General features: G+C 34.5%; 1 protein-coding gene across 1 annotated transcript in view; it reads right to left on the bottom strand.

Moving 5' to 3' along the window:
- Positions 1–22,296, bottom strand: part of LOC111399810 (nuclear pore complex protein NUP205) — a 53,964-nt gene extending 31,668 nt beyond the window's left edge. The window contains exons 1-12 of the mRNA XM_023027305.1: positions 21,922–22,296; positions 21,277–21,372; positions 13,705–13,779; positions 13,429–13,533; positions 13,234–13,344; positions 12,589–12,748; positions 11,571–11,656; positions 10,572–10,694; positions 10,272–10,499; positions 3,800–3,889; positions 1,038–1,199; positions 15–134 (exon numbers count right to left, since the gene is read on the bottom strand). Coding sequence (XP_022883073.1) covers positions 15–134; positions 1,038–1,199; positions 3,800–3,889; positions 10,272–10,499; positions 10,572–10,694; positions 11,571–11,656; positions 12,589–12,748; positions 13,234–13,344; positions 13,429–13,533; positions 13,705–13,779; positions 21,277–21,372; positions 21,922–22,062 — 1,497 coding nt within the window. The 5' untranslated portion in view covers positions 22,063–22,296. The remainder of the gene's footprint in view (positions 1–14; positions 135–1,037; positions 1,200–3,799; positions 3,890–10,271; positions 10,500–10,571; positions 10,695–11,570; positions 11,657–12,588; positions 12,749–13,233; positions 13,345–13,428; positions 13,534–13,704; positions 13,780–21,276; positions 21,373–21,921) is intronic.
- Positions 22,297–27,213: the final 4,917 nt, after the last annotated feature.

The following is a 27,213-nucleotide window of genomic DNA, read 5'->3' as shown; positions in this document are numbered from 1 at the left end:
GGGTGCACTGCTCATACCAAGGTACTTAGCATTTTCAAGAATGCCACAAGTGTTTGAACATTTGTATGATCTTCTCCAGCAAACTTCACAAAGGTCCATAGAACATCATTGCCAGACAGCAGCTCAGGTTCCTTCTGAAGAAAGAAGCATCAGGGTGAGTTCGTGAACAGGGACACAAAAAAGGCACTGTATTTTATATGCAATACAAAATAAAAAGTTCAGAATACTTCCTTTAGTCTTGCTTAACAAACAATTTCAGAATATTGAAAATTAAATCGAGCAAATTTGAATATCAAATATTGCCAATTTATAGTGATACTTCTATGTCCTAGTGAGAGCAGAGAAAGAAATGGAGAGTAATCAAGCTATTGAAGAATTTTGTAATCTCTCATTGCTTTTGATGCATACCCTAAGAAATGAGAAAAATTATAGAAGGCAAAGGAATGTGCAGAAATATCTCAAATCCCGTACTTAGTAAAGCATGAATCAAGGTAACTACAATTCACAAAAATATGCTGTATTAACTACAATACTGGATAGATCATGATTCCAATAGTTAGAGATCCATTTGATCTCTCTCTCTCTTGAAGCATGTGAACAAAACCAAATTCAATCCATTGAAGACCGTCAAAAGAAGATTCCAGGGACTCATATACCCCAAATGATACAAAAACAAACCAAGAATATTGCAAATGTGGATAGAATAGAGCTTGTTGGCTGCAGGAATATATGACAAGTAATATCATGAATGCAATGCAATACAACTACAAGTTAAGCAGAACACTTCCACTATGGTACCATTTCCATTACATCAGCTGGAGCATAGAAAATGGTAATATCAAAACAATTCATGCTTGTGCTCACAAAGAACTTTCTCTCATTAGATTCTCGCCACTTCATGCTTCAAAGACAATCTGCAACTTATCCTCAAATAACTTGTTTCTCACAGCTCATAGATCAAAAGTTAAATAGCGCATTCACCACACATGCTAACTGCCAATTTGACAATACGAAGAGGAAAAGCAAGGTATTCTGACCTGATAAATTTCACTCACAAACTCCAAAAGAGAGACAAATGGTAGCGGTGCACTTTCTGTAGATTGCTGAGGAGGTCCACTACCATCCGTCGTCTGACTATGACTGGCAGTAGTGCGGTATTGATTAAGCATTGTCATAGCCTTCTCCTTTGCTTCTTTAACCTATCAGATTGTATTATAGAGACCCGTCAAATATATTCTCAGGATGAATAGATCTCACGAAGCATACTACATCGGTCTTTGACTAAAATTTAAATTCATTTATAAAGAATCAACATACAAATTAAATTTAACAATTCGTGAGTCCCTGGTACAAATCCTTTATGCAATACATTTCCCAAGAATACTGCTTTATGAAATGTATCTAATTTAAAGACCTTTTGCACATACCTTAATGAGAAGACTCAACCCTATCTCAAAAACTAAACCAGCTACAAATATGCAAAATCTTAGTTGTTTCACTGTCCTTCAGGCTTTAGAAGAGCCAAGATCAGTCCTCTTAAAAGAAGCTTGAGATACTAGCAGCCTAAAAATTTCTATTATATGCAAAAAGGAAATGGAGAAATGCAATAAAAAACAACCATATGGGATAAAGGTTCCCAACTAATACTGATCACCAAAAATCAACATAATATTCTGGCAAGGCATTCGATGAAAAGCGGCGTTCAAAAATATGCCCTCATTTCAGGGAGTAGAATTCAAGAAAAAATTAGAATTGTGTTGATGGATTTTCTTGTAATTGATTTATTTCCTTCACGTAGTTATAATTTTTAAACTTGGGAAATTTTTTATTTGTTCAGTTTGGTAGCTTTCATCGTTCAGCCTAGATTTTTAAACTTATAAATAGAAGCAAGGGCCTTCAGTTATGTAGACTCTATATTTGATATTGGCCCCTCCCTCCCTCTTGTATCCTTCTTCGGCTCTTCCCAATCTCTCTTTCCCTCACTTTGAACCACAATCTCCCTAATACCTACCAAAGGTTCAAACTAAAGAATCTTCTGGTATCGCAAGAATGTTGTCCGTATATATGTACAATAAATAAGATTTTCCTCGACGAACCAAAATAAATAGTGACATGTTTGTAGCTTATTGTCCAGCCCTATTAAGAGACGGGCTAGTTTTAAGCTGACCTTCCTTACAAATAAATCTATGAAACGATTAAGGCACGACAAACTTTCCAGAGTAGGTAACATTCAGGTTAACAATGTTTCCAGACCCACCAATTGCACAAGTTCTTTTCTTTATACTTCTTGTTATCCAAGTAACTATGTTTCAACTTCATGATGATCCTTGTACTTAAAAAGACAGAGAAGCAAACTGATTCTGGCTGCTTATTCCTTAGCATGAATTGGCAAAAGTAGACAACATGTATATTTGAATGGACCGACAGAACCATGCAAAATGTAACATTATAATTTATACACCAAAAAGAACCAGAATTAAACAAAATTGAATAGCATTTAGATTTACATCAAATTAGAGCGACAGATGAGCCAAATCAAGCAGCAGATTATATGAGCAGCCCAAACTGTATGTTGTAGCCCAGTTGATCGTTTGCAAGAAAATCATCAATTTGTTAACAGCTTGAATTTGAATGAAAAGTAAAAAGAAAAAATTACGTTTTTCTTAAGACATAAAATATATTCACAAATTTATTTTCAGAATACACGACACATGGGAATGGACAAGTTTAACAGGTAAAATATTTTGAATTTGATGAGTGCAAATTTATTATGTTAAGATAACTTAGGGTTGTCATTTGTATCAATAAATTAATTGTGTATCTAGAAGTGTATAAAGAAGAAATAACATCAGGTGGTCATGAATGAGCCCTAACGAGCCAAGGAATATAAACATGACAGAATCCCACCAGAGCCAAACATCAGATGTTCATGAATATCAGTTCATCTGCAGCCACAGCTCCATTAAACTAAATCAGACCGACTTTAATGGAACAAAATCCATCAATAGAATCAGAAGTCCTACAGGTGTCTTATTTCAATATCTCAGAGCACATTTATTTAGCCTCTAATTCACAAAAATTATGAAGTATTTATATACTGTCAAACTTCACTTTCAATCACATTCCAATGGACTAACAAGTACCCATCCACTTATCCATCACTCATTTCAACCTATTTATAAATTAAACCGTTTATAATTCTTTCCAAACGAATGCTTAGATTATGATTACAAAGATAGAGTGGATATACAATCATTATGTGAGTAACCCAAATCATAAAGATTGAGGAAAAGCAAGCAGAAAATTTGTCTAAAATATTTGAGCAATTAAGCATGAATAGCACAAGAGGAGGCCCAAGCATTTACAGCATCATAAATTGAAAGTCATCTAATAGTTGCACATCAAACGGCATTTTTTTTCTTTACCTCAGCATAGTCACAAAGAAAACATCACACATCACTGTAAGATAACAAATAAGCCTTCTCATGTAACTAACACTATGAACAATGCCCACTAGCCATATAAACTAACCGTCGTTTTAACATGTAAAGGTAGTATATCACTATATTGGAGCAAATAATTCATATTAGATGGATTATGTTGGCACCATTCAAAATTGTCCAAGGAAACAGAAATGAACAGAAGATTCTTCTTTACTGCTAGGAGATAACAGGATGAAGTTAACAGTTTTATAAAGAAAACATCCTTACTGGTGACCTTTTTGAAGTCCTATTCTAAAAATTCAGTACTAAAGATTTGATAATCATATATTAACAACAAAAAGATAAACTCAACCAACCTTGTCTCTGGCAAGTGGATGAGAAAGAAAGCACGTGATTTGCTTGTGAAGATAGGCATTGTACATGTAGATCATATCTTCATCATCGTTCTGCACAAGAAACAATATAATTCAAACTGTCCACAGGCTCAAGAAGATAAATATATTACAACATTTTGCAGCAAAATCACGTCAAACTGAATTCATAAGATATGTATATAAGACATCAGAACTAACTGTAATAATCTTTTTTTATGAAAATGGGTGGTATATATAGCTATATAATGGAAGTATGAAACTAAGCCTTATCCCCAATAAATTTGAGATTGTCTACATTAATCCTTTTTTCACTACAAGCTTTATCCCCAATATATTTCTGGTCGTCTACATTAATCCTTTTTTCACTACTTCATTCAGTTCATCATTAGATTATGTGAAAAACAAAATTCATGCAAATGCAGCTAACAGCAATAAGTTAGTCCCCAAATGTTTCTGGCAGTACAACATAGCATGTAAAAAGACAAAATACAAATCAATAAAAACTATGATCCTACCAGAATTTCCAGGTTTCAATGAAACAATTTGTGGCCAGTAGTTTACAAATTAAGAGCCAATAAATGGCAGAAATAAAATTTCATAATCATGGATAAAATGGATAATAGCAATAATGAGAACAATGATAAAAATAATTTTGGTAGTTATGGAACAGTTCTCAGATTCCAGACGGGAAATGCAAGTTCATGGCAACCACATAGGCATTAGGACGAAGTCTTCTTTTATACAGAGCAATTAAAAACAAAGAGGAGAAAACTTGACTGAATGTCACGCCAACTAGGAAAAACTTCATTATAGGAACTGAATGTTAGGCCAACTATTTTACTAGATACACCAGAAAATTGTCTATTCCTAAAAAATTGTTAATGATGTAGCACATCACAACAATAATTAATAGTTTCCTACTATAATTATGCTTTATCTTTTCTAGGAGTTTATCCTTTCAATTATATTTATCATTTTAGTTTTCCTGTATAACTGTGATGGGACTTTTTTTCTTTATTTAATTTGGATTAGAGTTTCAATTAGGGTCTGTTTGATTGCAAGAATAAAATTTGAATAGAAAGAAAACAAATTTTAGGGAATTGAGTTGCCTAGAACTTGTTTTACTGAAAATTGTAAAATTGTCAATTAAATGTGTTTAATTGGTATAATTTTTCAATTGAAAAATATTTAAATTTTGAATCTTTTTGTGTTTGTTTGACTTTATTTTCCATGGAAATTATCAATTAAAGGGATAGAATTTGTTACAATTGGGGATAGAATTTGTTTAAATTGCCAAAAATAAAAAATAAAAACCTGGAAAACCAAAAACCACCAACCCATGGGAAAACCAATTCCGAAAGGTGGAAAAAGGGGTTACATGACTAATTGCTAAAAAAAATTGGCCAATCTAACATGCAAAAAACGTGAAAATGGGATTTAATTTCCAGCTTCCATGAAAAATTTGTGCAATCAAACAGGGCCTTAGTTTTAATATCTTAATACTATTGGAAGTAGGAAATAAGCTTACTTATAAATATAGGGGTATTGTACACTTTTCGTATCATTAGTCATTATTCAATTAATATCAAAACAAGTTATTCCAATATTCTTCTTAGTTTATTATGTGATCTTATTACAAGAAGTTCATAATGCTTCCGCACCAAAATTGGTATCAGAGCAAAGAAATTATATTAATCTGAAAGCTGACGATGGTCCAAGTGACAATCGAATTGTCGACGACGAATGGAGGCTCGATAAACTCGAAGAACAAATCGAGAGGATCGACGAAACCCTTCACAACATCAAACAAATGCTGACTCCGTTGAGTCTTGAAAGGAATCGCGAGCCCATGGGAAAGCAAGCCGACAAATATTTGCAAACTTTAATTGCTATGGTTGTTGGTTGCTTCAACAAGCTTAAAACACGTCAACAAATGGCTAGAGAGTTTCCTTGAATTCCAACTAAGTTTGAATACACACAAGTTATTAAGGATTCTACGATGCTTTATGAATAAGATATAGGGAAAATTGCAGCAGAGGCCCCAAACCTTTAAAATATTAGCAGACTTTCTCCAAACCTTTAATTTGTTGCAGCTGTCACCCAAACCTTTCGAAACATTGCGACGGAGGCCCTTTTTGACGGTTTTCATCCAAATATCTGTTAGTTGACCAAAAAATTTGACTTTGACCATATTTTTAATATTTTTGAAAGGGTAAAATAACAACTTTTCATTTATTACATTAAAATAAGTTAGAAATTAAATTTTAAAAAAAAAGAAATTAGAAAATAAAAACCAATCATTTTCTTCTCCCCCCCTCCCTGAAGATTAGGGTCATATATTGTTAAAGCAAGCTTGATGAGTGCTCTACACTCATGATATTTATGCCACCTAGTTTGTTATTTTGCTACTCTTGAGAGTGTTTTAGAACGTTTTAATGTGTTTTGATGTTGTGATGTAGATTGATGAAATTGGAAGAATTAAGCAAAAGTTAGCAAAATTGGAGAGAATAGGCCATATTGTAAAAGATTCAAAGTTCGGGGACTAAAATGTAAATAATCCAAACTTGTATCGAACCTTGCCATCAAGATCCGAGAGTGTTAGGAGTCAATTGGATGAGGAAAGATGTCAAAGGGATCAAATTTAGGCAAATACAAATCAATTTCCAATCGAAAAGTTATGCTCCAGAATTTCAGTCTCATTTTGAGACCTATTTCTGACATAGTAAACGATCGAATTGGAAAATGATGTTTGAAGAAATGTTATAGCCCTTTGAATTACCTTTCCAACGCATCTTGAATCACCTCAATCGGACATCGGACAAAGAAATTATGGCAAAAATAGTGAAGGAGGCGAAAACTTCCTTTTCCACCCGAAGTGGGCGCCATGATGCTGAAAATTAACAGTGAACGCGATGCCGCGGCGACCATCTTAGGCGCTAAGGCGCCGCCTGTGAGAAAAAACGGGATTTTATATTTTTGGAATCTTTTCTTGGCCCAACTCAACCCTAATTCGTCCAATAACTTCAAGATACTATAAATATCATTTAAAAGACCTATTTTCAAGAAGGATGGAAAGGGGCAAGATTGAAGAATTCAACCACACAATTTGAAGGAGGAAAATTGACGACACAAAAAGGAAGGAGGAACAATATCAAGGAAAAAGATTGAAGATCTACCCAAAAGACTAGTTTTTTCTATCATTTTCCTTATGTTATTTATTATAATTTGTATGATTTTCATTTATTATATCATGAACTAAACAAATTATCTGGGGGTTTGATGTAGCCAAATCGAGTATAGTTTGATGATTTTATAATTATTTCTTTGATTTTTCCACATATATTTAATTGTGTCATGATTTTAATGCTTTCAATTACTTGATCAATAATTGAATAAATAGATGATAGTCAATTCTGGCACTCGAGAGAGGGGAATTTAGGCGTGACCATAAGATTGACACAACATGGATTTTATGGGTTTCGAGAGAAAGTGTAAAATCGGTGAAGCTTACTCTGCATACAAGAATCGAGACTTTTATAAATTCTTGATTTTCAATTCAGAATAGAGATATTGGAATTGGAATCTAGGATTATTTTCTAGCCGGCACTCGAGAGAAGGGAGAGGAATATATTAGGATTCTTGCTTTTAAATATGGAAAAATTACATGGAATTATTGGAAATCGTTAAATCATAATTGAAAGTTAGGTGAATCAATCCCTAGGCCTTCTCATTTGATAATTTGTATTCCCCAATTTTTTCGCATCCAATTCACGTTAGATTAGTTTAATTTATTCACTCATAAAACATTAAATCCATTTAATCATACATTTGTCTAAATAAAGCAGAAATTGCACAATTATTGTACGTAGTGAAATTTAAATTATAATCCCTGTGGGTTCGACACTCTTTACTCTATTACTATATTACAAAACTTAACATCGTACACTTGCGATATAAAATCACGTTTCATAAATCGTGTGGCATCCACCCCCACCTCCATATCCATTCTCAACCTTAAAAATCCAAACCAAAATGTAACCCATAGAAATATAAAGACAAAGAAACCAAAATGTAACCCACAGGCCACAGATCTATGGTTAAAAAAAAAGGTTTTTCTGTAAGTCACTTCCAAAATTAAGGATGTATGGTAAAATCAATGGAATGTTTCACAATCATATATGCTGCTTCCTCTGCAATTTTCCAAGGGCTACTGATTTTTTGTTGCTAGTAATGTGGAAAAATCATCGACTTTGGAGAGAGGCAACCACCCATAAAATCTCTATCTCTCCATAATCCTCATTCTTCCCTTCCAAGCTTATTTTTCTGGGTTACATTATGATTTGGGTCTTTACGGCAGGGAATGGAGGTGGAGGTGGTCGGGAATTGATTTTGGGCTGGGGGTGGGAGGAAGAAGAAGATTGATTTTTATTTTCTAATTTCTTTTTTTTTAAATTTAATTTCTAACTTATTTTAATGTAATAAATGAAAAGTTACTATTTTACCCTTTCAAAAATATTAAAAATATGGTCAGAGTCAAATTTTTTGATCAACTAACAAACATTTGGATGAAAACCATCAAAAAGGGCCTCCGCCGCAATGTTTCAAAAGGTTTGAGATGACGGTTGCAACAAATTAAAGATTTGGGAAAAGTCTGCTAATGTTTTAAAGGTTCGGGGCCTCTGCTGCAATTTTCCTTAAGATATAAAAGAGTCCAATTTGAAGTGCAAGACGATTTTTAGAACACGCACACCATCAACAACAAAGTATGGAAGGTGATAATAAATCATGAAAATAGTGAGACCTTGGTATCCAAAGCATTGGTGAACGCTTTAAATTTAAAGAGCGAAAAATATTCATCTTCCTATCAAGCTTCACATGTTAAAAGGAGACAAGAAATTCAAAACATAGAGGTATGCAAAATTTCACTCTCTTAGAAAATACTACAGAGATAAGATTATATGTAATGTGGTAGAGATGAATGATTGTCATGTACTTTGGAGACAACCATTGTACTGTAATGTAGATACTAAAAAAATAAAAAATTATTTCGAACATACAGATAAGATCATGCATGAGTAACATGTGCATTAAAGGAGCACAGTCCACAAACCTTGAAACATGCAACAACCCCATTGATATACACAAAATGGCTACAATCATAATATGTCCACTTATCATGTGACAAGTAAGAATGATTGTCATGTACTTTGGAGACAACCATTGTACTGTAATGTAGATACCGCTTATGTAAGTCGAGATAACAGGGATATGTTTTGGGGGTATGATAAGAAGATTATTTTGGTAGCATGTGACGAACAATTTGTGAGCTCTTGTGTCAACAAAGAGAAAAAGATTCACAAGAAAAATGATGAGGTTAAACAAGATGTAATTCAAAATAATAGAAATGTTATCGTTAGTACAATAGAGAAAGAAAAGCATATGCATGTTGAAAATCCGAAACCTAATGATCCCTTATACATGGAAATTAACACTGAAAATAAGCGTAATGATGAAAAACACTTCGGTGAAATCACAATTGAAAATAGCAAGATTGAGCCGCACTTCAATGATTAACTAGTTGAAGTTCAGAATTTTCCAACAAGAGACGAGAGAATTAAAATTTTCAATCACGAAGGAATCATAGGTGAGGTGTGTCAAAATGATAATAAAAATTTTGTTGACATTTTCTACAATTTCAGTGCCAACGAATTGCATGAGAATAAGGAAAATATAGACGATGAGGATTTCAGTCTTCGTACCAATTCTTTTGTATTGAAGAGAGCATCACTACACATTATAGCAGAGGATAAAAAGTGAGAAGAATCGAAAATAGAATCTATGATCTTTATCAAGAATGGACTCAACTATGAAAAATCAAACCATGCTTCGTTCATGAAGAAATATTGTGTAGGAATTATCTGTGAAGAAAACAGAATGAGTATGGAAGAAGCAAAATTGACTTCAAACAATGGAACTGAAGAATATGATGTTTATCAAGCACATCAAAAAATTGAAATTTCTTCAATATCAGTATTGACAAAAAATTTTGAATATTTTCCTCCTGACTAACTAATTTTCTTTTCTTCAACCAAACTCTAAGACGAATTTTCTTCAAGTTGAGAGGATTGATATAGTACATCACAACTACAATTAATAGTTTCCTACTATAGTTATGTTTTGTCTTTTCTAGGAGTTTATCTTTTCAATTATATTCATCTTTTCCTCTGAATTGATTGATAGTTTTTTTCTTTCTTTCATGCATAAAGGACTTCTGCGGTTCACTTCAGCTATCAAAATATGTTGACAGAGAAATAAATATTGAAAATTGTCTTTATGATTGTACAATGAAAAATATGACAGACACAACACAACACAACACAAAACAAGTGAAGAAAAGATGAAAAGGACATTACAAGTAGTTCTTAAAATCATATGACAGGAATTTCACACCAACCTGGTAAGCTGCTGTTCGAAGAATCTTATCCAAGTAAAACTGGAAAACATTATTGGCAAAAATGGCTTCCAAGCATGAGTAAGTATATTTCATCTCATTAGACAAAGCACTAGCTACGCTCTCCTTTAGCTCTCTTCCATCTTGTATCAACATCAAATGTACAACCCACGCAAACCTTACACAATCAACAAAGCCTTCAACAGTAGGATCATTTGCAGAAGTCATCACCTGAAGGAAGAATTATCTTCAATAAGGTTCGTGATGGTGGAGACGCAACAACAGTATAAGATAAGTACTTACAATCTCCTGAAATTCACGCCTAAAAGAAATGTCAGAAGACAGGACAGGAACTTTGTCAGGTCCCGTGCTCAATGCATCTGATACGAGAGCGATCACAAGAGAGAAAAGAAGGCTATATGTAATCTGCAGGTAGGAACAAGAATGTATACCATGTGAGTAACAGAACTCTCAAATATTAGCAAGTGTGGGCAAGAGAGGTTTTCTTATTCCCTCTATCACCCACCCCCACCCTTAAAGAAGAGAAGAGAATGTGGCAACCCTTCTACAACTGAAGCCAGATAATCTTAATGTCGTACAACACTCATCTTTAGTTGTTCTTAGTTGGGAGAATGTGAGGTAGTCTAGATTTTACTTATTAACTTTATTCCTATTTTGTCCACTTGATATACACTCTTTTAAGCCAGTATTGACAAAATTCTAATTCGTACCAAAAATGAATTAATAACAGATTACAAGTAGAGCATTTTTTGTCAAGATTTGGAAAAATTGAAATAAAATTAATCATATCCCATCCTCATTTGCATTGGGTACTGTCAGAGTAAATACATTTATACACAAATCTCTTTATATTGCACCCCTAATAAGAAAAATGACCTCCTAACCCTGTGGAACCCAACCTACACTGTCTCATACTCCTGGATAATTACTAGACAAGTGTAAATAAACTAGAAGCATAAAAATGGGAATTGAAAATTCAGAACTCTACTGATCTTAAGTGGGAGACGTAGGTTTCTGAGCAACTTTGCTTTTGAAAGAAATACAATAGCAGCGTAAATGGTGAAGTGAAGACTGTCAACATTGGTAAAAACTCAAGTAAATGGGTTGAGTAGTCTAAGCTATTTAGATATGCATATTTTACCAGCATAATCGTGGTTATGAGAGTGCATTTTAAAACAATTTCAAGAAATGAATAAATATAAGAAATATCATGTAATTATTAAGCCTTTATGCCACTAACAAAGCACAAATAACAGAGAAACACGAGCAAAAATCCAAGACCTGATGCTCTAAGGAATCTGTGCTCCCACTATATTCAACAGCACCATCTTTTAAAGCAAAAAACATGTCTTTTATGTCTTTAGAATCTGCAAAGAGCAAATGTAATCACATTTCATAACTGCAGCTCTTCCAAAGTATTCCTTACGTTCATGCTCTATTACAATTACAATCATTATTTTATAGCCAAAAGCCAGAGACATTGTGTCGCTCGATGGAAATGTAAAGCATTTATAAAATTTGGGAAAGGATCTACTAGTACTTTCAGCAACTCGATTCTTAGATTGGTTACAGAATGTAACTTCAGTGAGAAGGCAACAACAGGTGCAATTCATTTTGATATAAAGGACAAAGAAGAAAATAAACAAGATGGCCCATAACGACAAGCTGATAAAAGCACAGGCAGCATGTCTCCCAAATCAACAGAAACTACATTTTTCAGCATGTCTTATCAGAACGAGTGGCCTGCAATTGCTCATAATACACAGGCACGTAAAGTTTCTACTTCCAGAACACACACACTCAACCACAACTCTGCTTTGAGGACGAAGGTAGCCGGATATCAAGAAATGTGACTGATGCTGATTTCGGCTCTTTTTTTATGCATCTGAATTGAGCATGAAAAATGGTAAATGCTGAAAAAAATGTTAAACCTTTTAACCCCAAATGATCGAACAGACTAACAGGAATGTGAAATATGCACGGTCAATGTTGGCTGAAAGGCTTCAATTATTAATTCGAACCAATAAACACACAAGACAAGTGCTGTGGTATGTTTTCACAAACAATAGAATGACTAAAAAGCAGGAAAGATTGAATTGAGACAACTCTAATGGTTTATCTTCGCTACAGTAAATTCAATTGTGATCATCATGAAATATATAAATCCATATAAACATAAGATTTATCATATAATCAAATTACAAATTGGATAAATTTTAAGGTATGTTCTATATTTCACCGTCACATATTTAACATCCAGAAAATAAAATCCAACAATTATCTGCTTTTGGAAGCTTACCTGCGTGTTCAATCAAAGCAGAAAGAACAAGGCAATGACCAAGGATGAGCCTTTCCCTACAAATTACAGCTCGCCTTTCTACTAGAGAACCCCTTGAGTCGAGAATGTAATGCTCAGAATTAGGCCCACCAATACCAGTTGGCTCTTCTCTATTGAGTTCCTATATAAATAAGATAACAAATATGGACAAAGCCCAAATGCAATAAATGTCAATGATAAAAGCAATCATATCAATCACCAATCCAGGTTGCCTAGTAACTCAAGAAGAGTCTTACGCCTTCATATACATTCCATGGACCACATTAATTTCATGATTCTAAGGTACATATATACCTTAAAAGTGCTTCACAAAAATTTTCGATTTTTATTTGTATACTTAAAATGGATGTACCTATTCCAGTATGGTGACTACCCTTCTTCCATTTTTTACACCATAAAAATTTCATCAGATGAACTCATTGCTTATTACCATTTATAAAGCTCAGCAATTTCTGAGCAAACTTTCACAAGCAATAGAGCCACTCCGAACCCAAGGGCGTGCGAACATGCTTCAATATAAATGAAGAAAATGAAAAGCTAGAGCACTCTAATGATAACACCCTATCATTCTTGAGAATAAAAATGCAATGGTAATAATGTGAAAACCTTCATGAGTGAAATCAAGCGGTGTCTAAGTCCAGCACTTATAAGATCTTCCAAATATTTCTGTATATCAGCTACAAGATCAGCTTCAAATCCCTGGTCAAGAACAACAGCCTGCAAAAGACACCAAATGATTCCAAGCAAGAAAATACATAAAAGACCATTCATTTTGCATATCCTACTAGAATGAAACCATACCCTCAATAGTGTGTAAAGTGCTGTTATTAGGCTTCTTCTCTCTGTATACCAAAGTCCAGCAGCAAGACGTAAAATATCTAAGGGCTCTCGACCAAGCAAACCCCACTGGATAGATTAAAAAAAAGGATAAAACTTCAAGAAAATGAATAAATCAAGAAATTAATAGGCATTAGCAGTTAAATATACAAAAATCAACTTCCTTCAATTGTGCTCAACTCAAAAACTGTTTGTACATAAATAGAATAATAAAAGTGCGCATAGCAGCAAAGATTTTACCTCTTGATTGGCAGAAACAAGCAATTGCACGCAGTCTATTTCATTGAGATGGAGGTCATCACTCAACTTCAAAGCCTAAGGGTCAAATAATAAAAATATTATGCAATAGTAAAGGGAGTTCTGGATAAAGCTGAAGTGTCAGAACAAAAATCAACAGCCACTTGATCAGATCGTTAATAAAGGTATTTGAATTTGGGGGTAAATTAAGGGAAGTTTTGTTAAGAGGTGGGGACACTGTCTTAAATAGACCTAACATTGTTCCCGTTCTCATGAGTGATTTAAAGGAACGGATGTGAAAAGGAAGAGGTGTAGTTGTAATAGATATGATTTCACTAGATTTTTTAGTTCTAGTGATTGTCTCCAGTAAATACTGCCTCATTAACTTTTCTGAATCAAAGAAGGCAAATTTCTTCACGTATATGATCCCAAGCACATCTTTCCAAGGAAAAACATTCTTCTTGCACTTCAGTAAGAGGGTACCAAAGGATCTGACAATGAACTCAGCGTCAGCAGTAAGTTTCCACACAAATATCCTCAGCACCATTTGTACTGAACCATATAATTCCAGAAGTAGATTTCTGGACCTCAAAATCCTTCAACATCCTTGTAAGTTCAGAATGCACATTGCATCATTAGAGAATATATGAATTCTGCCAAAGGAAACAAATTCATTGGTGGAAAAAATGAACAGCCAACCAACGTCGTCTTAACCCCAAACACCAAGGACCTGACACTGTTCCCATGGCCGATGGAAAAGTCAAATGAATTTTAAGAGCTCTGCCACATAAGAAGTCACAAGTTAATACAGAGCACCAATATCCCCACTCACAACCATATTTATCTGACTTTGAAAACCCATCATACAAGCTTTTGGCCTTTGAAAGTCAGAAGACCTCTAGTATCAAGGCCTCCAAATCTGACAGGTTTCTTGCTTTGCACTCAAGGAATAGCTCAGTAACTTCTCAATTTGAGAGTTAAGAAAGTGGGAATCAGGAACATAGACATAATTATATAACTGGCTAAACTAGATAAGGTGCTATTAAGCATATTTAACTAATCCCATGGCAGGTAACTTTCTTTCAAAACTCTTCACAGTAGAATTTCAAACCTCTGGTGATTTATAAGCAAATCCCAAAGGCAAGCTAAGGTAGAATGTGGGTAAGCATAAAACTAAGGATATATGTCAACATAAAACACTAGAAACATCCACCAAAAAGTTTCACTTCTCGCAACATTAACCCTCCATCTAGACACTGCTGAAAACCACTGAATACGTACTTCTAATTTGACCAACAATTCTCACATAAAAACAGGTATAAGCAGCAAAAGAATATGAGACACTCTTATCCTCTAGGTCAGTCATAGTGCCAACATCGAAATCAGATATCATCAGTGCTGCTATAACCATTTGTATGAATTGTTGCATGCTATCAATAACTAAAACAACCGGCAAATTAGAGTCCTCTTCTTGTAGTAGACACATTGTAACCATCCCGCCAAATTTCGACTTCATGGTTAAGCCATGTTTTTAAATGTGAAAAAATGACAGCGCTTCTCCACACAATTAACCAATGATATGGAAGTTATACCAGACAGGTCTCAGAAGTTCCTGCATTATATCAAGGCATGTTTCCTTCTCTGTACAAGTTCTCAAACAAGCTTTTGAAAAATACATATCATGGTTCAACTAAGGAAATCTAAAGGAAGGGAAATATAGAAAGTTCCCCATATCTTGCATGATTCCACCACATGGAAGTGCATCTCAATATTATCTCACAGGCCTTCGCCACCATCACATTTTCCAATTTCCAATCTCCCTCATCTAGCATATCAAAGCCTCAACTTCCCAGATGTTAAATATAAAATCAACCATAAACCATGAACCTGACCAGTGCATTGTAATTAATATAATAAAGCCATTCAACTGAAAGAGAATTTCATGTTCAAAATCAATAAAAATTGTCTGACACTTAATACAGAGAACAATGTTTAGTAGTGGGAATAGGTTAGATTGAAGAGAACAAAGTAGGTTATGCAAGACACGTGTTGCCATGGAAAATATAATTGTCTTTGTGAGATATCCAAATTGTTTATTGCCCACCTGCTCCATTCTGTTTTTCTTTCTCACTACAAATTCTAAAAATCTACCCCACTGAGTTATTTCGCACGAGCATATACTCTTGATTTATACAGCACAGATGTGGACATGGGACACAACTTTTCAAAAAAGCCACACTGACGCGCAAGGGAAGAGTTGATTAAAATTCTTCAAAAGACATCATATCTTCAGTGTACTTTGTTAAACACGAATATTCTTGTCCAAATCACACATTCTAATTAGAATAATTAGGATTTTGTATATAGAATAATGTATTCTTACTATATTTAGAGGGAGACAAATTGATGTAATTACCAATAAATCAGCCATGTATCAAGTCACGGCTCTCTATATATTGAAATAAAAATCCTCCATTGAGGGGCATTTGAAATTAATTTGACATGGTATCAGACCCTTCCTTGATTTTTTAGACTTATCTCTTGGTTTAATACTCTGGTTCTGGGCCGTCGTTCTCGGGTTCTGAGTCCGGTCGGCAATCTCGAGAGAGCAAAAGTGCAGTTGATGGTATCCGGTGCACTCTCGATATTTGGAGTTCTCCGTGGTTCGATTTCCGGTTGTGTCAGCATGAAATTTCGGAGCCGTCTTCTCCTTCAGCTCATTCGCTCCAGGCGTCGACAGGAACGAGCGATTCTTGGATTGGTTCGGTGTGAATCGCCAAGGCAATAACACGAAGTCATCGGTCGACAATTTCAGGTTTGGGCTTCTACTGATTTGAGGCAAGACCAGATTTGGTTGTTTCTGGACAGAATTTTTTTCTGATTGGGCCTTCTATTGTTGGACCATATTACTAGGATATTGGATTTTAATCTGTTGGGCTGCTATTATTAAATTCTTGAACTTTAATCCTTTGTTGGGCTATTCTATTGGACTTGGACTAGTTTATTTGCATTGCTACTTTGTTGGATTTAAGTAGTAAATTATTTTCTTGCTTCATTATGTCGGGAGAAATTCTATTACTCGTTTTAATGGAAAAAATTACTCGAGTTGGGAATTTCAATTCTGGATGGTTGTGAAAGGAAAAGAACTATGGGGTCATTTAGATGGATCTTCTAAGGCACCGACTGATGCTAAAGAACTTAATTCATCGGAAAGCAAGGATGCTAAGATTGCTTCATGGCTATTGAGTTCTACTGAACCACATATGGTCAATAATCTCCGTTCATTCACTACAACCAAAGAAATCTAGGATTATCTCAAGCATATTTACTATCAAGACAACAGTGCTCGAAAGTTTCAATTGGAGCTAGAAATTGCCAGCTACAATCAGGGTAATCTTTCTGTTGATCAATTTTATGCTAGATTTCTTAATGTGTGAAGTGAATACTATGGGATAGTTCATTCCAAAGTCCCTAAGGAAGCTTTAGCGGCACTTCAAGCTATTCATGCTGAGAGTAAGAGAGATCAATTTCTGATGAAGCTAAGACCAAAATTTGAGATTGTGCGGGCTAATTTTTTGAATCGTACTCCTGTTCCCTCTTTGGATGTATGCCTAGGAGAATTGCTATGTGAGGAACAACATCTTGCCACGCAACTTGGGATAATTCCATAAACGACTACTGAGATGGTTAATGTGGCATACCCCGCTCAAGGGAAAAGAAAATTCAAGACACAGGTACAGTGCTGCAGTTGTAAGGAGTTTAGGCATATTGCGAAAAATTGCACTAGAAAATTTAGCAATTACTGCAAAAAGGAAGGGCAAATCATTAAAGACTATCGAGTACGGCCTTAAATTAGACAAGGGACGGCTTTTCACACTACTGTCCAGCCTAATTCGTGTGCCACACCTCCAACTGGTTCTTCCACTACTCTTTCACCTGAGATGGTCCAACAGATGATTGTTTCTGCCTTTACTGCTCTTGGTTTTCAAGGTAAGAAAAATCTACTTACCTCTTCTTGGCTAGTAGATTCTGCAGCATCCAAACATATGACTGGTAGTACAGAGGCACTGCATGATATTCGTATGTATGAGGGTGATCAACATATTCAAATAGCCAATGGCAATACTCTACCTATCAAAGCAATCGAAAATTTGGGATCTTTTTTTACCAATGTATTTGTATCATCAGAATTATCTACGAATATAATTTCTGTTGGGCAGTTAGTAGATGATAATTGTGAAATTCATTTTAATCGTTATGGTTGTGTGCTGGATCTAGCATCGGAGAAAGTGATCGCAAAGGGGCCTAAAGTGGGACATTTATTTCCTTTTCAGTTTTCCATTTCTGATTCATTTGCTTGTATTGCAATTGCTACTTATCGTAATGTTTGGCATAAGAAATTGGGTCATCCCAACTCTAATGTCTTTACTCATCTAATAAACAATGGTTATTTGGGCAATAAAGATTCATTTTCTCATATTTCGTCCAATTGTGGTTCTTGTAAACTTGGTAAAAGCAAAACTCCATCACATGCTAATTGAGCTTCCACATGTTTTGAGATTATTCATTCTAATGTATGGGATGTGAGTCCTATACCTCCTCATGCTCAGTATAAATATTTCGTAACATTCATTGACGACTATAGTCATTTCACTTGGATATATTTTCTTCGCTCTAAAGCTGATGTGTTTTCCAAGTTTAAAAATTTCGTTGCATTTGTTGAGACCCAATTTTCTACACATATTAAGATATTACGTTCTGATTTGGGAAGGGAATACATTTCCAATGAATTTCAAGAATATCTCAAAACAAAAAGGATTCTCTCTCAGCGTTCTTGCCCTTACACTCCCCAACAAAATGGGGTTGATGAGCGTAAGAATCGTCATCTTTTAGATATTGTTCGTACCTTGTTGATTGAATCTTCTGTGCCTCCTAGATTTTGGGTAGAGGCTTTATCCACAGCTATTTATTTGATTAATCGGCTTCCCTCTCAAAATTTACAATTTGATTCTACATATTTTCGGTTGTTCGGTGTTGTACCTACATATAATTCTCTTCATATCTTTGGTTGCATTTGCTTTGTCCATCTACCTTTCACTGAATGTCACAAGCTTACTGCACAAGCTGCTCAATGTGCATGTGCATTCCTTAGGTATAGTAATACACAGAAAGGGTTTGTATGTTATGATGCGGATGCTAACAAGCTACGTATCTCTCTAAATGTGGTTTTCTTTGAAACTCAATATTTCTTCCAATCTCGTGTTGATTTTCCCTCTACTTCTATTCAGCTACCTGAATTTGATGATTTGTCATGTACTATTGAACGCTTTAAACCCAAATTTGTGTGCCAGAGACGTCCTCCATCATCTCCACTGTCCCCTTCTAACACTGAACCGATGCCTGATCCCACAATCACTGCACCTCGACGGTCTTCTCGGATTTCACGACCTCCAGATAAGTATGGCTTCTCTCATGCTGCTCATCAAGCTATTCTTAATACAACTATTGTGCCTAAATCTTACTCTCAGGCTTCTACTCATGCATGTTGGCAACAAGCTATACAAGAAAAACTTCAAGCTCTTCAGGATAATCATACATGGGATATCGTTCCTTGTCCTAATGGAATAAAGCTTATTGGATGCAAATGGGTATATGCCATCAAACTTCGATTTGATGGTTCTGTGGAAAGGTATAAGGCTCGATTGGTGGCTCTTGGAAATCTTCAAGAATATGGCCTTGATTATGATGAAACATTTGCGCCTGTGGCGAAGATGACTATTGTAAGAACTATTATGGCAATTGCCGCATCTAAAGGATGGCCTCTCCGACAAATAGACGTAAAGAATGCGTTCTTACATGGGGACTTGAAGAAGGAAATTTATATGAGTCCGTCCCCAGCATGTTCACTCACTCTTCCACTGAGGTATGTCGGTTGAAGCGGTCTCTCTATGGATTGAAGTAGGCCCTGCGCGCATGGTTTGAAAAATTCCGTACTACTCTGCTTGATTTTCATTTTACTCAAAGTCAATTTGATTCATCTCTATTTTTTTAAGAAGACTGCCACTGGCATTGTTTTGTTGTTAGTGTATGTGGATGATATTGTCATCATCGGGTCTCACACTCAGTTGATTGAGAAACTACATCAACATCTCAATACTACCTTTCATATGAAAGATCTTGGTTCTCTTAAGTATTTTCTTGGTCTTGAGGCACGTTCTTGTCCAAATGGTCTCCTTCTGCATCAACACAAATATACTCAAGAGATTCTTACCTCTACCGATCTTCAGTCAGGGAATTTTGTTCTTACACCTCTAGAGGTCAACATAATGCTTAGTCAGGATGAAGGAGAGCTTTTAACTGATCCATCTCTATATCGATAGCTTGTAGGAAGCTTGAACTATTTGATGATTATTAGACATGATATTTCATTTGCCATGCAGCAAATTAGTCAATTTATGCAGAGTCCTCGTCAGCCTCACTTAGCAGTTGTACGACGAATTCTTCGTTACCTCAAATGTACCTCTGATCGGGGATTATTTTTCTCTACTGACAACTCTTTACAGTTAATGGGTTATGGTGACGCTGATTGGGCTGGTTGTATGGATACTCGTCGTTTAATTACTGATTGGTGCATGTTTCTTGGAGATGCTCTTATTTCTTGGAAAAATAAGAAACGAAATAGGGTCTCGAAGTCCTCCACTGAATCTGAGTACCGTGCCATGTCATCTGCCTGTTCACAAATTGTTTGGCTTCGCGATTTGTTAGGTAAACTTGGCATTTCCCCAAATTACTGCTACTCCTCTCCATGCTGATAATACTAGTGCTATTCAAATTGCTACAAATCCGATATTTCATGAAAGCACCAAATATATTGAAGTAGATTGTCAATATATTCGTGAAGCTCTTGATCAGCAAGTGATTACACTTCCATTTTCACCGAACATCAGACTGCTAATATTTTTACCAAAGCCTTGTCTCGCCACCACCATCAAATGATGATTGACAAATTGATGCTTTTTGATCATCCAGCATCAATTTGACGGGGATGTTAAACAGGAATATTCTTGTCCAAATCACACATTCTAATTAGCATAATTAGGATTTTGTATATAGAAATAATGTATTCTTACTATATTTAGAGGGAGACAAATTGATGTAATTACCGATAAATCAACCATGTATCAAGTCACGGCTCTCTATATATTGAAATGAAAATCCTCCACTGAGGGGCAATTGAAATCAATTTGACATACTTTATAATTTTAATTAATTTGTAATTTTTTCAACTTTGCATACAAGTTTGTACACAAAATCTTTTGAATAAAATCTAAAAAATAGTCATATCCTTGATGTTCAATGACAAATCTTTGCATGTCTGATACTAAAATAAATATAGAAAATAATGAACGCACCACATAGAGCACTAGGCACATGCTCGAGGCGTGTCAAAAAATTGTCATTCGTGTGCCAAAAATTTAAAAGTCAACATGTAGTGAAACTTAGAAGTCAGTATTATATGATTTATATCCACACAGCCAAATAATGAACCAAAGAAAGAAAAACAGGTTAACGTACTATCCAAACATCCTGATCATCAAGTGAAATTGGCCCCGTATCTGGCAGTCTCACTTCTTTTAATTGGACTTGAGCTCTATCCGACTGTTTTGGAGGCTGCATATTTTGAGGGGAAAATAGAATGGATAAATACATTGAAATTCAAGTACATATTTACCTTTCGCATCATCACCAAGAGCACATTCCAAATTAAAACCAAAACAAATTAAAATATATTAAAAAGGTAAAATTTCTTAAATAAGAAAAATCTAATGCATAAGTCTATCCATGTATGTCCTTCCTAGGTTTATTAATATATTGTCAAAACAGTAATTTGCATCAACTTCTATGTTAAAATATATCAATAGGTGCTAGTACATTGTTATTGAAATGCAATTACATGAGAAGGGAAAAGAAGAAAAGAATGTGAAGCTTGATGCTATACTTCCATACTAGAATTTTTTTCCCAACATAATTATCCAAACTTCACTGATAAAGACACTACTGAACAAGCTATTTTTCAAAATATTAGTTCCATAATGTAATATCGTAGCTGCATATCCGAAATAGAATACATTTCCTTTGACTTTTTCCACCAAACATCGAAAAAATAAAATTCAGAGGATGACACACACACAAACACGAGCAGAAATAGGGAGCGGTTACCGGGAAGGAGAAGAGGGACTTGAAGGCAGGCAGAGAGTGGCGAATGGCGTGAATGAGTTCGATTCTCTGGGATGGCGTGGGCGGTGTGGGGCCGAGGAGGGCTGATTCGATTATCGATAAGAGTTGCTTCGACGATACCATTGCGCCTCAAACACAAATGAATTGATAAAACTGGTAGATATACAGTGCAAGAAAATGAAGATTGAGATTTACGAATCTGCAAATGAGAGTGAAGATTGGAGCTCCTCCGCGTTGAAACTTGAAAGGAGGGAAACGAGTGTGTAATAGAGCGGGAAAAGCCCTAATTGAGGGTTTTACAGAGGGAGGTAGCAGCGGAAAATCTGAGCTTATGTTTCGGGCATGTGCAATAAAGAGGTTTCGTAGCGATTAAAATGTAGAGCGTGTTTGTCTAGTTTATGTTGTTGTTTGAGCCATCATTTTTTTCAAAAATTTATTTTTTATTACACGTCTTCAAATAAAATAATTTTATACATAAATTGATTTTTTATTTTTTAACCACGCATTTTTTTAAAAATCAATATTTAAAAATACATTTTTTCCCCGAATATGGGGCTCAAACAAGGGCTATAATTGTTCCTAAATAAATTAAACTCTATTTTTATTTACACATTTTATAACATTCGTACTTTTAATCATGTATTATTTGGAATTTAATAGGTAAAAGTTTAGATGAGCTTTTAATCATGTGTTATTAAGAATTCAATAGGTAAAAGTTTAGATGAGCAAGCACTTGGGCAGAATTGGAGTGAGTCTCAATTTTTTTTTATTTTAACGCCATTACCATTAGGATAATACTACTTATAGTCGCTCACCATTATAGTTGTTATACGTATTATACATGTGACTAACTGCTACATATATGCTACGTAAGACGATTACGGTAGTAAGCGATTGTAAATAGCATTACTACATAAATGTTGGGTTAAATATAGGGATTCTGGCTATATTTATTTCTTTAAATTTTTTTGTGTCTCTTTCTTCTCTTTTTGTTTATTTAAAGATGAAAGCAATATTTTACAAATCCTTAATGGAAGAAATAAACAAGAAGGATTATTTGCGTATTTGCTTCATCTAAGGGTGAAATGCAGTAAAATTAAAAAGATATGAATAATTTGCACAAAAAGGCGATGAGTGTTCTACACTAGTGATATTTATACTACTTAATTCATTATTTTGTTACCCTTGAGCGCAATTTAGAATGTATTACTATGTTTTTTAATGTTGTTGGTTTAAGCGATGAAAGGTATGAAAAAGAAGGATACCCAGCAGAAGCCTGGGCACTGCAGCACCTAGCAGAATGGAGACAGAAGATAGGGCGCCGCAACACCCGGACGCAATAAAAGAGACAGAATGTATGGCACCGCAACGCTCGAATGAAAGTTGATTGTGATGCCATCCACGAATTTAGGGTTTTTCAAATGTTTTAAAGTATTTTCCAACCCAACTTGTCCCAAATCACCGCAATGACTCCAAAATGCTATAAATATCATTCAAGAGACCACAATTGGGGAGATTTTTTGTGGAATTGGAACAAAGAATGGCTCAAGAGGACAAGGGACAAAACACAGGATCAGGATCAAAAGACTGAATTGTTATTAGACTAGTTTTTTCATTTCTCCTTTTATGTTGTTCTTGATAACTTTTATTGTTTTCATGTCTTCCATTATGAACTAACAAGATATCTAGGGTTTGATGTAACCAATAAATTGAGACAGGTTTCGATTTTGTTTTAGTGAATTCTATTTGATGTTTCCATTAAAGTTTATTTGTGTTATTGTTTTAATGCTTTCAATTACCTGATTAATAATTGAATAATTTGATGCTAGTCAATTTCGAAACTCAAGGGAGGAGAATTTAGGCTAGATCTAAGAGTAGGACAACCTAGATTTATGGATTTTGAGAGAAAGTATAAAGTCTTTGAAGCTTATCCCATTTTAGAACGACAAACTTATTAATTTCTAGGTTCAATTTGAAATAGAGATATTAGAATTGGAATTTGGAAATAATTTTTATCCTGCACGTGAGAGAGGAGATAGAAATAAATCAGGGTTCTAGCTTATAAACTTGAAAAAATTAATTAGAAGTAACCGTATAATTGAGAGACATGATTGAGATTGAGGTGAAATCATATCCTAGTACTTCAAATTTGCATAGTTTCATTGAATTCGTTATCATCATCATATTAGATTTAGTTAGAATCACTTAAAATATTCATTCATCTAGATAAAATAAAAGCTATATAATTATAGTACTTAGTTAAAATTGAATTACAATTCCAGTGGGTTCGACACTCTAACTCCATTTTTATATTACAATACTTGACACCGTACATTTACGAAAATTTCATTTTTTAGAAAACGAGTGACAAGTTTTTAGCGTTGTATTTTTCGAGAATGAGTGTTTAATAAAGGGTATTGCACTAATCACTGCATAAAAGGGAAAAGCTGCTTGCTATAAAGCTACTTTAAAAGATTTCAATGAGGACAACTGTAATAATCTTATTGTGAGAAGTCTATTCATAGTCTTTATGACTCGAGTAATTAAACATGTAAGGATTTAAAACTTAATACCCTAAATTCATTTGATTTGGGAGTCATCGACCTAAAACTCGCAACAGAAGGTCATTTAGAAAGCATGGAGAGATATCCACAAATAAGATTGAAAAAAATGCATGAATTAGAAGACGTACCATAAACACCACACCTGTTTTAGAGAATTACATCTTTGATGAGAGGTTAATAACTTAGTTGATTTCTCGAATTTTGAAGTAGTAAAAAATAAAGAGAATCCTCATTTATTGACATGTTAAATTGCAATCAGTAAAATAAAACAAAAATAGAGAGGGTAAGGAATAGTGATTTGTAAGTCAACCTTAAATTACACCATTGGGAAGGGAATAAAAGAAAATAAATTTGGGGTGTGTGGATCTCGCAAGCGAAGAAATGATATATTTGACTTTTAATGTCAGGAGTTGAGTCAGTTTTTGAATGTACAGTGCTGCAATTAATTCTCCACATACACACTTGTTTTGCATTGAATATATGAGAATTTAGCTTTTTACATTATAGCTTTGAAGGGATTCATGAAATTGATATTATGTTTTCAATCTTGAACCATAAAGGCAAGATATCTAGCGAAATTTGTTTTAGGTGAGTTGTTGTGCTTGTGGAGTAGTTATTTATTTTTTATAGTTTTGTGTTAGGTTGAGAGTGTTTAATGATTGTTCTACACTCATGATATTTATACTACTTAATTCATTATTTTATTACCCTTGAGCATAATTTAGAATGTTTTAATGTGTGTTTGGATGTTGTTTTATAGGATGGTTAGAGTGATTGATAGGTGTGAAAAAGAATAAGAAAAAAAAAACAGAAGAAAAGAATAAGTAGGATACCCAGTGGAAACCTGGGCGCCGTGAAGCAGAACAGAAGACAGGGAGCCACAACACTCGGATACAGTAGAAGAGACAGAACGTGTGGCACTGCAGTGCCTAGATGAAAGTTGATCGCGGCCTGTGGCTCCTCGACGCTGCCTATGGATTTAAGGTTTTTCAAAAATTTTAAAGTATTTTTCTAGCCTAACTTGTCCCGAATCACCCCCAAGGACTCCAAAATATTATAAATACCATTCAAGAGACCACAATTAGGGGACTTTTCTGGAATTGGAAAAATGAACGGCTCATGAGGACAAGGGACAAAGCACAAGATCAAGATCAAACGATTGAAGAAGATTGAATTGCTATTACACTAGTTTTTTCCTTTTTCTCCCTTTATGTTGTTCTTATTAATTTTTATTGTTTTCATGTCCTCCATTATGAACTAACACACGTTATCTAGGGTTTGATGTAACCAATAAATTGAGACACATTTTATTTTATTTTACTTAGTTCTAGTTTATTTTTCTATTAAAGTTTATTTGTGTTATTGGTTAATACTTTCAATTACTTGATCAATAATTGAATGATTTTATGCTAGTCAATTCCAACACTCGAGAAAGGAGAATTTAGGCATGATATAAGAATAGTAAAACCTAGATTTTATAGGTTTTGAGAAAGAGTATAAAATCTTTGAAGCTTGTCTTATTTTAGAACCACGAACTTATTAATTTCTGCGTTTTAATTCAAAATAAAGATATTGGAATTGGAATTTGGAAATAATTTTTATCCTACACTAAAAAGAGGGGATAGAATTGAATTAGGGTTCTAGCTTATAAACTTGGAAAAATTAATTAGAAGTAACTATATAATTGAGAAACGACGTTGAGATTGAGGTAAAATTATGCCCTAGGCCTTCAAATTTGCACAGTTTCGTTGAATTTGCTATCATCATCATATTAGATTTAGTTAGAATTGTCACTTACAATATTCATTCATCTAGATAAAATAAAAGCTATATAATTATAGTATTTAATCGAAATTGAATTAAAATCACTATGGGTTCGACACTTTAACTCCATTTTTATATTACAAAACTTAATATTGTACACTTGCAACAATTTCAATTAGTAGAAAACGCGTAACAAGTTTTTGGCACTGTTGCTAGGGATTGTTTAGTTTAATTTTTTGGTGATGTTATTACCAAGTAGCTTTCATTTTAATTTAGATTTCTTTTCTGTTAATTGTTTTTCCTGTTTTCGTTTCAAGTTTATGCAAAGATCAAGGAGTGTTGGATTGCTACCCATTGATCCTGAGGCAAAATGGACTTTCAAAATTTTTAAGGGTTATAAGAAGAAACGAACTTGAAACAATGACACAGCAAGCAGAACAAGTAGCAAATCAAAACAATCAATAGCTAGCCATTAGAGATTATGTCAGATCAATGGTCATCGACAAATACTCCAATATTGCATGCTAGATGATCTTGTGAACAATTTCGAGCTAAAGCTAGGATTGATATACGTGGTACAGCAAAACCAGTTCGGGGGTTTTGCAACTGAAGATCTAAATGCTTATCTTGGCTCCTTCGTTGAGATCTGCGATACCGTGAAAATTAATGGCGATACGGAAGATACAATCAGACTCCATTTATCCTACTTCTCCTTGATGGATAAAGCCAAAGCATGGTTCCAATCATTGTCATATAGAGCCATCACGACTTAGGAGGAGTTAGCTCAGAAGTTTATTACAAAATATTTTCTACCTTCTAAAGCAGCTCAATTGCAGAGAGAAATTGGGCAGTTCAAACAGTTGGATTTCAACCATTCTATGAGGCATGGGAGAGATTCAGATATCTACTTAGAAGATGCCATTAGCATGGTTATCAAAGTTGGATG

This window comes from Olea europaea, chromosome 9 (genome assembly GCF_002742605.1).
Source record: "Olea europaea var. sylvestris chromosome 9, O_europaea_v1, whole genome shotgun sequence".
NCBI lineage: Eukaryota > Viridiplantae > Streptophyta > Magnoliopsida > Lamiales > Oleaceae > Olea > Olea europaea.
Note: the sequence above shows the minus strand (reverse complement) of the source record. Positions and strands in the feature narration are given on the sequence as shown.